Source organism: Rhinopithecus bieti, unplaced genomic scaffold, assembly GCF_001698545.2.
Source record: "Rhinopithecus bieti isolate Rb0 unplaced genomic scaffold, ASM169854v2 scaffold_5260, whole genome shotgun sequence".
Taxonomy (NCBI): domain Eukaryota; kingdom Metazoa; phylum Chordata; class Mammalia; order Primates; family Cercopithecidae; genus Rhinopithecus; species Rhinopithecus bieti.
In genome coordinates, this window is record NW_016805896.1 from 7,868,356 (window position 1) to 7,879,482 (window position 11,127).

Below are 11,127 nucleotides of genomic sequence, written 5' to 3' on the forward strand. Positions count from 1 at the left end.
TCATTTGGCTAGACTCTTCACTTCCTTCCTCAGTTATGAGGAGAAGACCAACCTGTTTTGTTTTTACCTACATTTGGCATCCCCAGGTGCCAGCATACATAAAAGAATCACTTGTAATACATTTAATACAACTTTTACAAATATTAAAATGTAACTTTAGAAGACTAAGCTTTCCTGTTCTGGACAAAGACAAGTCACTGCTGCTGTAAACACAAGAAGAAAACAGAAAAATCACAAAACAATGTTATAAAAGCCAAATATAAAATAATATTTACTGTGTGCTTCCACTTATCACAAACCCATGTGTGGTATCAGAAGTTACATACTGATAGTAGTTAGTTGTGACTGGAAGTAGAAACAAAAAGACTTAGGAGATTCTAGTAATGCTTTTTTTTTTCTTCTTGACCTGAGCACGGATTACTTCAGGTTATTATTCACTTTGTACACTTTCAGTATCATATACCATTATTGCCCACTTAGACAAATATGGAATCTCCCTCACATCCTATTTTCTTCCTCTCCATATCCTCCACCAAATGGCTGTGACTCATCTGGTTACCAGTCTTCCATATTTACTCCCCTGCCTTGCTCGTCTTAAATTCTGCAGTATGTCTTTCACTATTACAATCTTAAGAATTCCTGTTTTTTGGCCGGGCATGGTGGCCCACACCTGTAATCCCAGCACTTTGGGAGGCTGAAGTGGGTGGATCCCCTGAGGTCAGGAGTTCAAGACCAGCCTGACCAACATAGTAAAACTCTGTTTCTACTAAATACAAAAAATTAGCCGGGCATGGTGGTGCGTGCCTATAATCCCAGCTAAGGCAGGAGAATCGCTTGACCCGGGAGGTGGAGGTTGCAGTGAGCCAAGATCATGCCATTCCACTCTAGCCTGGGCAACAAGAGCAAACTCTATCTCAAAAAAATAAAAGTAAAAATCCTGTTTTTTATTTTGTTGAGTCTTGCTGTTATCCAGACTGGAGTGCAGTGGCACAGTAACAGCTCACTGCGGCCTCAACCTCCCTAGCTCAAGCCATCCTCCCACCTCAGCCTCCTGAGTAGTTGGGACTACAGGTGCACACCACCACACCCGGCCAATTTTTTTGACTACTTGTAGAGATGGGGGTATATGTTCCTCAGGATGGAAGAGTTTGTTATACAGGACATAGTACAATATAGTTTAAATTGTTTGTCAATAAAGTACAAAATGGAATATGCCCATTTTACTCCTCTTGGGGGACGAATGCAGTGTATGTCATCTTTCTCAATCCCAAGACTGGACCACCGTTGTTGAAGCGGGGAGACAGGCTGTAACTCCCATTTTCCTGAGATTCCTGTATCCCCCTTTAACTCACCTCCCTTCCCTATCTTTTTTCAAAACTACTGCACAGAGAATTATGTTACACACTAACTGGTATCATGGAATGGGTGCTTTACTTACGTCTATTATGAGTTTTATGTGTATTTACATGTTTTCTGGGTCACACCTTTTCTACACAGTATGCTAAAAAGTCACGCTTCTACAAGGGGTTTGAGTAGCAGCTGTAAGGGGTTTCTGTAGAACTTATGATGTATTGAAGATCGTAATTAATACTTAACAAGCAGCCCATAGGTATATGACATTGTATTTGGCAATGTAGTCTTATAATCCTGATATCTTACTTATAAGTAGTATCTCCATATAAAAATGTTTATTAAGCAATTAACAAGCTTTCTGCCTAGCTGCTAACAGGGCTTAAAAATCTTGCTCCACGGACACTTCATAAAATTGCTTTATAAGGTGATTAACAATTTGAAATGGATAAAATAGGTTTGGTTTATAAAGTTAAATCTGACATATAGCACTAGCATGTGGTAGCTTTTTCTTATCCACTTTTTTAAGTGCAAAATAATGGGTTATCTCCTACATGTCTTTCAGGGTGAATTATGAGAGTTAAATGTTTGCCTCCAGACAAAATTTTAATTAGACACACAAGTAGGAGAAAACCACTTTTAATTGAAAAATAAAGCAATACATCTCAAATAAGACTGTTTAACAACTAAACAGTAATTTGTTGAAATAGCTTTCCTAAGTGGTACTGTGAAATTTAGGTATTGGGAGTATCAATACAGTTTCCCTCTTTTAATCCTGACTCAGCTATAAGTAATATTAAAATAAAAACTTTTCCCCATAAATTTAATTTCCATAAATTAAATCTGTAAAGTCTATCCCTATTCCCAATTCACTGACAAAAAGAGGGGAAATTTTAAACAATCATTTTCATACTGAGAAATTCTCAGATAAAAGCAAATAGTATTTTCCTTATGAAAAAGCTGATATGTGAGACACACAAGACTATCAATGATATTTAACTCATTCACAAAACTTTAAAACACAACTCCATCAAGATGACCTCTACTACAATTTTCCTTTAAAGAAGTTCCCAAATCCCAGAATGGTTTAACTTGACATATTGGATGTATTAAACTTTGAAAGAAACTATGAAAGTTACTGCTTTAAACTGGAAAAAACTATGGTCAAAAGTCTCTTAAAAAGGAGCTGTTTTTTAAATTACACCCATGTAACTGCAGAGAAAATGCTCAAGCACATACACAGTAAACATCACTCTTTAAAATGACAGAACAAAGGCATATGTTCTTTAAGATGTATGGCTTTTTTTGTGGTGGTTATTACAATCCATAAAGTCTTTACTGTGTGACTGAAAAGGTTTTACAAAACTCCACTTCCAAAATTAACATTTTATTAAATCAAGTTAAAAAAATGTTCAGTGTAGAAAAGTCAACAAGGGTTTTAACAAAACCAAAATATACCTTTTTATACAATATATGTATATATTAGCAGCAAACTACTTCTGAGATTCTCTTTTATGTTCTTTTAGTTATTTTAAAGAAAGCATAAACAATGTATATTAGTATGGAATGTCAGCGAATCCACTCTTAGTCCTTTATTCTGTGATTTGGGCCTTCTACAAAATACTTTGATTTTCACTAATGAATACTAAGAACAAACCCAATTTTGACTAAAAAGTAGTGAAACAGTGGTTGGTAGAATCTCTCATTATATCACGGTCACACATTATATTTGAGAATAACAAATGAGCACCATATACACAGGTAATTGTGTGTGTGTGTAAACTCAATTTTTAAGGTGTAATAGCAGCCAACTAGATCACTTAGCACTGTGACTATCACTTTTTAAAAATTTGGTGATATACAAAATTTTAACAAATCAGATAAACACTTCAACCCCCTATTGCTTGTCCATTTAAAAAATCCTTAATAGAAATTCTATATATAACCTGACAAACTGCATACATACATACATGTGTGTATATATACACACAAAAGTATATGTATATATACAATTATACATCTTTAGCTTTGAATAAATTTCTAAACTGAGATGAAGTCAAACCTCTCATTTACATCTTCCAGAATACAATATCACCAACTGAAAGTTTCTAATAACAGTTTCAACTTAGTTAATCAGAAATACTGGCTACTGAAAATTCTGAGGCCAAAGAGCTGTTATTCAGCTTAGTATATTCCAGGCTTACAAATCAGTCAAAAAGACTGAAATTACCAAATGCCCATGAAAGAAATAAATTTTCTCTTTGTATTTCCTTCTAATAACAAAAGAAAATATCTTTACAACAAGCTTTCACTTTTAAAGAACTAAAATTATTACAGAAATCTCACTAGTCTTCAAAATAGTAAATGTTATATAAATACAATTTTCTTATAGTTGAATTTTCAGCTAGAATCTGCATTTTAAAATTTCCTTTGGATTATTCCATTTAGCACTTCAAGTTTCTATTCTGCAACTCTAATAACTGGCTCAGATTTGTTAGGTTATATCAATCACATCGTTCAAAATTTGATACTGTGTGTTAAATGTGTACAATAATAAAGTAAATGGGAGGAATGCACCAAATCAAAAGCAACATAATAATGAAAAATTCAAGAATATTTAATATTACAAAAGATAAAGTACAACAGGGAGTCTCTTTTACCGTTACATTAGTGAAACATCTTTTTTATGCTTTTAAAGCTCATGTCATAACTTTCATTTTTTAACTTATCAAGAGAATGAAGTTTTTAGAAGCCCCACATTTATTTTCAATAAAAAACTAAAATGACTGAATTACTTTTATTAATATACACATCAAGTTACTGAAACGGTGACTTCATGTAGTTTCCCCCTTAAAGATGGCACTTGCAGGTACAAAGATGCAGAGATGTCTACAGCCTTCAGATGTTTACTTGAAAAGATTCTTCAACAGCAGTTTGATACTGGGTTTCTTCATCTAGCTGAAGATTCTAAAAACAGTAACATTCATGTCAACAGGAAAAACATATTCAACTACTCAATACTTTGCCCAATACATTAGACATCTTGATACACATTACACATACTCAGGACAGTTATGTACAACATATATAATGGTATCTTTTAAGATACAAGATTTGAATACCTGAACTTTAATAAAAACTTAAGTTCAGTTGTAAAACAGAGAGATCAGCACAGAACAAAATCTGAGTTTTATAATGCCTTATCAAGTCATTAATAAAAAACGTGGTTAATTGTAAAGCTGGGTAAGCATGCGCCTGTAGTTGCAGCTATTCAGGAGGCTGAGGCAGAAGATAAGTTTGAGCCTATGAGTTTCAGGCCAGCCTGGGCAACACAGGGAGACTGTCTCTTTAAAAAATAAAAATAAAAAATGAAAAACACAACTGAAGTTAATCATAACACACAATCATAAATATTTTTTGATTTATGAATTTTTTGAAAATTTCATCTCTAGAAAATAATGCCAAATGTCTGACAGTGAACTGATTTTAAGAAAACAAGCATTTATTGAATTATGAGTTGAGTAAGGACTTTTTTTTTTTTTTTTTTTCGGGAGTTTGGCTCTGTCACTCAGGCTGGAGTGCAGTGGTACAATCTTGGCTCACCACAACCTCCACCTCCTGGACTCAAGCAATTCTTATGCCTCAGCCTCTCAAGTAGCTGGGATTACAGGTACACACCACCACACCCAGCTAATTTTTGTATCGTTAGTAGAGACAGGGTTTCGCCATGTTGCTCAGGCTGGTCTTGAACTCCCAACCTCCGGTGATCCACCTGCCTTAGCCTCCCAAAGTACTGGGATTACAGGCATGAGCCATCGTGCCCAGCTCAGTAATAAATTCTTAACCATAACATGAAGTCTACAGCTTATTCAATCAGTTATAAAACTACTCCTTAATCTTAAAAATTACATTTGCTGTATTTGCTATCAATTTTATGCCCTATGAGTTTTGCTTTAAAATTAAGGCCTCTATTTGACAATGTGAAATAATTAGATTGTTGACTTTTCTTGTCTTTTTTTTTTGAGACGGAATCTTGCTTTGTCGTCCAGGCTGGAGTGCAGTGGCATGATCTCTGCTCGCTGCAAGCTCCGCCTCCTGGGTTCATCCCATTCTCCTGCCTCAGCCTCCTGAGTAGCTGGGACTACAGGCACCCGCAACCACGCCCGGCTAATTTTTTGTGTTTTTAGTAGAGACGGGGTTTCACTGTATTAGTCAGGATGGTCTTGATCTCCTGACCTTGTGATCCGCCCACCTGTGCCTCCCGAAGTGCTGGGATTACAGGTGTGAGTCACCACGCCCTGCCTAGATTACCTACTTTTCTATGGCAAGGTAAAACAACTTGACAATTAGATCAAAAGTGGTTCACAAATTTTTGTATTTCCAAATACATTACAATCTTTCTTACAATCTAGAGAATGTAATAATAATCTAGAATCAACACTGGAAGGCAGACAAAAATGTAGATTTTGTTCATGTCACTGTGCTTACCTAAACTGGAAAACAAATAGCCATTCTTTGTCAGGACTAATTTTAAATAAAGTTTTGATTAAACTGAAGTTGAATAAAATGCAATTTAACAATTAATAAAACAGGTATTCACCTAATTTTAAAAGTACATCACACATATTTAGAAGTAGAAATTAATCCATTTTGCTCTATGAATTCATTTTTACATTATACAACTTCTCTTACACTCTTAAGTCTCTTTGTAACCTAGCTTTGCCTGATAACTAAGCTCCCTCGTTTTTAAAAAGGATGTGTCTTACATGTTTGTTAGATGTGAGAAATCTAAGATTTCTAGCATAATACAAGCAACTTACATGACATGAGAAATGTATCCTCCATATGTTGTACCAATTTTACTTCTCTTGTAGGTATAATTTTCCCTTAAATCTACACAGAGTTTTCATGTAAATCATCATTTTGCTAATCTGGGTGCTTGCTGTTCCTCTATTAATTCTCTCTAGTACAGGAGGTAGAGAATAAACTCCATTTTTACCATTTCTACAAGCTAAAGTTCACCAATATTATTAAAAACCTAAGAACTTGCTCTAAATCCATCAAGATACAACAGCTTGCCACAAAATTTAAGTCTAGATTAAAAAAAAAAGTTATTTTAACTTCAATATTTAAACAGTACTTTTTTAATCTTGAAGAAATCACTTACCACAAATTCTCCATAATCAAACTGATGTCTCTGATTTAGATGACTAACAAAATTTCTGGTAATCTGGCTAGGATCTCCCCAAGGAAGAGACACACAAATAGGACATGTCTATAAGAAACGGATTGTTTTAAAAAAAATTTAATAAAAACAATGAAATATTATACAATTATTGAGACTATTAAAATAGAATAGGGATATGTAACCAAAAATATCTACGTGAGAAGCATTTTTAAAGGCCAAGTTCCATGACTAGATCATTTCCCAATTAATTACCTTAGATAAATGACATTAATCTAACACAGTAAGAATACCATTCTATTCCTTAAATCTCTTATTACACAAATGTTTCAACAGAAACAGCACATCTAGCTTTTAATAATACCAACTGTAATGATAGTTATCACTAACTGGTTGCCTGCAACATACCCAATATATTATCTCATTTGATCTATACAATAATCATATAATTAGTATTAGTTTTATTTCATTTGTAAGTAAAATAAAAATGAAGTAAACTGGAAAATTTACTTTAAATTGTATCCTTAGTTTTTCTTTTCTTTTTTTAAACTAGAGACACGGTCTCGCTGTTGTCCAGGCTGGGTCTCAAACTCCTGGGCTCAAGCAATCCTCCTGCCTTGGCCTCCCATAGTGCTGGGATTCAAGGCGTGTGCCACCACACCCAGCCATATCCTTACATTTAAATGAAGTACATCTTAAAAAGTGAATGGATAACATAATTGTAATAACACAAAAAAAACCTTCAGTAATTAAACTCTAGTCAAAGTTTATGATATATCGAATATTAGGCAGAAATGAATAAAAATTTGGTAATCCAATATAAAACTAAGTAAAATCTTAAATAAGAGCGAGATTTCCTGGAACTTCTTTGGCACTGTATTTGTCTAAGCATAACTGAACCCATTCTAATAAGCAAAGTAGGTAGTACACCTTCTTAGGTGGTATGTGAGAGCTTAAGATCATCCTCAATGGTTATTGAAGCATATTCTTTTTATCTTCTTTATTTTTAAATAGACAGGGTCTCACTATGTTGCCCAGGCTAGTCTCGAACTCTTGGGCTCAAACAATCCTCCCCTCTTGGCCTCCCAAAGTGCTAAATTACAGGCATAAGCCACCATGCCCAGTCCTGAAGCATATTCTTTCACAACTCTTCCTAGCATACTCAATAAAACAACTTAGAAATACCTACAGTTCTTATTGATAACATTTTCCTTCCTATTCTTCTTTCTGAAGACAGTATTTATATATCAAAATGTTCAGCTGAAAGGGAAATATCTCTCCCAGCTCAGTTTCTCCTGGTCCATTCACAGCTGAAATAACTTACCTGTGAAACACTTCTAGGATCATTGTATGCTGGAATCCTGAATTCTGCTCTATCTCCCTCACTATCAAAAAGCTCTCACCATTTTCTTACATACCCTCAAAATGTCATAAAAAATATGTAGGCATCAAATAGAAAGTCTAAGTCTTTTCTTTCCTTGCTTTATGCATTCACATACCATATTCTGCAAGAAAACAATAAAAAGACCTGCTGACTTTATTCTTACTTATAGGTATTTTCACCTATAGCAATCAACCTGACTAGATCTACTTGTCTGCCATCTACAGAGCAAGTAGTAACTGAGGCCTCAATAGACAGGTTGTGCTATTGCGCAGGAATGAGTTCCCAGTTCATCTTTCATTACTTCACTCTTCTCCAGACTGCTATATTACCTCACACTATGCATCTCCCTTTTTATAATGAGTTACTGCAATTTTAAATATCTCATTTTGCTTCACAGTCATCAATCCTTTGTTGACAAAAATCTACCTTACTGATAATGCCCCAACCAAATATAAATCAACTACTTTCCCTCGTATACATAAAGTGAAATAAATACAACAGCATGTTTTATTCTAAGCAGAAGACTGTCTTAAACATATGTACTTACCACAGGAACTATCTGAAATAGGTGATTACTGTTACAGTGATCCAGTAAACGCTGTCTGGTAAAATTTGATTCTTGACACAGGGGACACTTAAAAGTAGGATGACCAGAAGAACTATAAAACAATTTTAAATGAAACATAGTTAATTCAAAATCATAACATAAAAATAATGCTCTCCTATTTTTTGAGGAATCACTACACATTTTTTAAAAAGTTATCATTATTAGACTATTCAAAGATTCTCTCATTTTGAACATGTTTTCAGGAAATGATGCATTACAGAGGTTCCCAATCTCAGTTTACAGTACTTTTAGTGTCCTCAGTAAATTTTTTCATGGTGTCTCTAGGTCAAAACAAAAACAAAACCAAAAACCTAGCTGGCTCCATTTATTACGTAGTTAGGTCCAAACTTAATTGTAGTCGTTTGTGTGATGCCAATAGCTGTCATTGTATGTCCCTTGAAAATTTTTAATATTCTGTAGTATTCCACATTTTGCAAACCTTATATCTAGGAACTTAAAACTTCTAAAAGACTTCCATCAATATCGTATCTCTAATAAATATCAGGCCCTAGGAATCCAATATCCAAAATTCAAAGGAAAAGCAAAAAAAGCACTGATCATAAGAATGAAATACCCAAAAACATTCTAAGGATCAAGCATCACTGAGTTTTAATACTTCTGAATTTCAGGAAGGGACAGTTCAACATGGACAACTTTACCTGAATAATGTGTGGAAGAAACCTGACCACAGTGAAAGAGAATAGCTAAACTCTTTTAACCTAATGTGATTCTTAAAAGCAGTAACTTCATTTTCTATTTCTAAACTGCTAACTTCAAACACTATGCCTAATGATTTAACTGAATTTTTAAAGTTTAATTTACAGCCAGGCGCGGTGGCTCATGCCTGTAATCCCAGCACTTCGGGAAGCCTAGGCAGGTGGATTATCTGAGGTCAGGAGTTCGAGACCAGCCTGGCCAACATGGTGAAACCCTGTCTCTACTAAAAATACAAAAATTAGCCAGGCATGGTGGCGGGCGCCTATAATACCAGATACTCAGGAGGCTGAGGCAGGAGAATCACTTGAACCTGGGAGGCGCAGTTTGCAGTGAGCCAAGATCACACCACTGCACTCCAGCCTGGGCAAACAAAGCGAGACTCCGTCTCAAAAAAAAAAAAAAAAAAGTTTAATTTAAAAGCTATTTGATAATGTGATAAATATAATATTATTTGCTAAAGTGGCAGGATTTTTCAAAAGCTTACCTTGTATTCTCTTGGTAAGTTTCTGTGTTATCAGATGTGGATGTTTCACTCCTATTGCTTAAGAAGCACAGGGGGAAAAGTTAGTACCTCAAAGTAATGAAAACACATTAAAGGTTCATTATCTTGAACCATTAATGAAGAAGACTAGTCTGAATTTGTTTTAAAATTCTGAACTTCAATACTCCTTTTTCCTATTGGGTCCTTTAAGAAACAAAATCTGAACTTCAAATGGTTCTGAACTATGAAATAATTACAATATTAATTACTTTTAAATAAACTGCTTACTAGATTGTTATTCATGTTCTTTAAAATTAACTTATGCAGTTACAGAAGTATGGAGAATTTTGCAGAATTACCTTAAAAATCCCATTCCTCTACCTTTACCTAGACTAGTAAGCTTTTAAATGCTAGGGTAGACTCAAGAATTTGTGAACTTTTTTACTTGAAACTAGGACATGGTACAAGGTTATGCCCTCCAAAGTGGAGTAATTTAAGAAAATAGTAAATGTTCATTATGTTTGTATTTTATTTCCTAAAAGGAAAGAAACCAGGCTTCACTAACATTTAATATATAGAACAACTTGACATCTCTACTTTTACCATATGCCAAAGAGTCATGTGTCATATGGAATATCAGAGGAATCCTGAGGGAAGAGTAAGTATTCCATACAGGGACTGTCACTTGTGTGCTACATAAGTTGATTAATGCGGTCAATTTTTATTTATTTATTTATTTTTTGAGATGGAGTCTCAATCTGTCACCCAGGCTGGAATGCAGTGGTGCAATCCTGGCTCACTGCAACCTCCGCCTCCTGGGTTCGAGCAATTCTTCTGCCTCAGCCGCCCAAGTAGCTGGGATTACAGGCGTGAGCCACCACGACTGGCTAATTTTTGTATTTTTAGTAGAGATGGGGTTTTGCCATGTTGGCCAGGCTGGTCTTGAACTCCTGAGCTCAGGTGATCCGCCCACCCCAGCCTCCCAAACTGCTGGGATTACAGGCGTAAGCCACCACACCCAGCCCAGTGTGGTCAATTTTATAAAAGCAAATGTCTTTCAACAGTAGAAATCTTAACACAGTAATAAGATAGGTAGTGGCTAAGAAAAAATTGTACAACACAGGTTGGTTCTATATCTCAATGCCAAAGTTTAGAAAGTTGAACTTAAACTGGTTATTCATTTTCCTTTATAAAAGACAAGGAGTACTATATCATCTACCTAGCAGCTGATCTTTCTTTTCTGTTTACTTTCATAATAAATGTATACACAACGTGTACACAGTGAAAAGGCACCATTCCAATGACACTCAGTTCACTTCTGTGAAGATAACCATGTTATGTCTCCACACATAGCCCAAGCAAGCAAGCAAACTTCACTGTTAAAATACATAACCTGGCTGGGC

At 35.0% G+C, this 11,127-nt stretch overlaps 1 protein-coding gene across 1 annotated transcript in view; it reads right to left on the reverse strand.

The window, feature by feature from the left end:
* Positions 1-1,973: 1,973 nt before the first annotated feature.
* RNF138 (ring finger protein 138) overlaps positions 1,974-11,127 on the reverse strand; it is a 20,211-nt gene continuing 11,057 nt past the window's right edge. Inside the window, exons 3-6 of the mRNA XM_017874088.1 lie at positions 9,728-9,784; positions 8,467-8,578; positions 6,518-6,625; positions 1,974-4,317 (exon numbers count right to left, since the gene is read on the reverse strand). Coding sequence (XP_017729577.1) covers positions 4,249-4,317; positions 6,518-6,625; positions 8,467-8,578; positions 9,728-9,784 — 346 coding nt within the window. The 3' untranslated portion in view covers positions 1,974-4,248. The remainder of the gene's footprint in view (positions 4,318-6,517; positions 6,626-8,466; positions 8,579-9,727; positions 9,785-11,127) is intronic.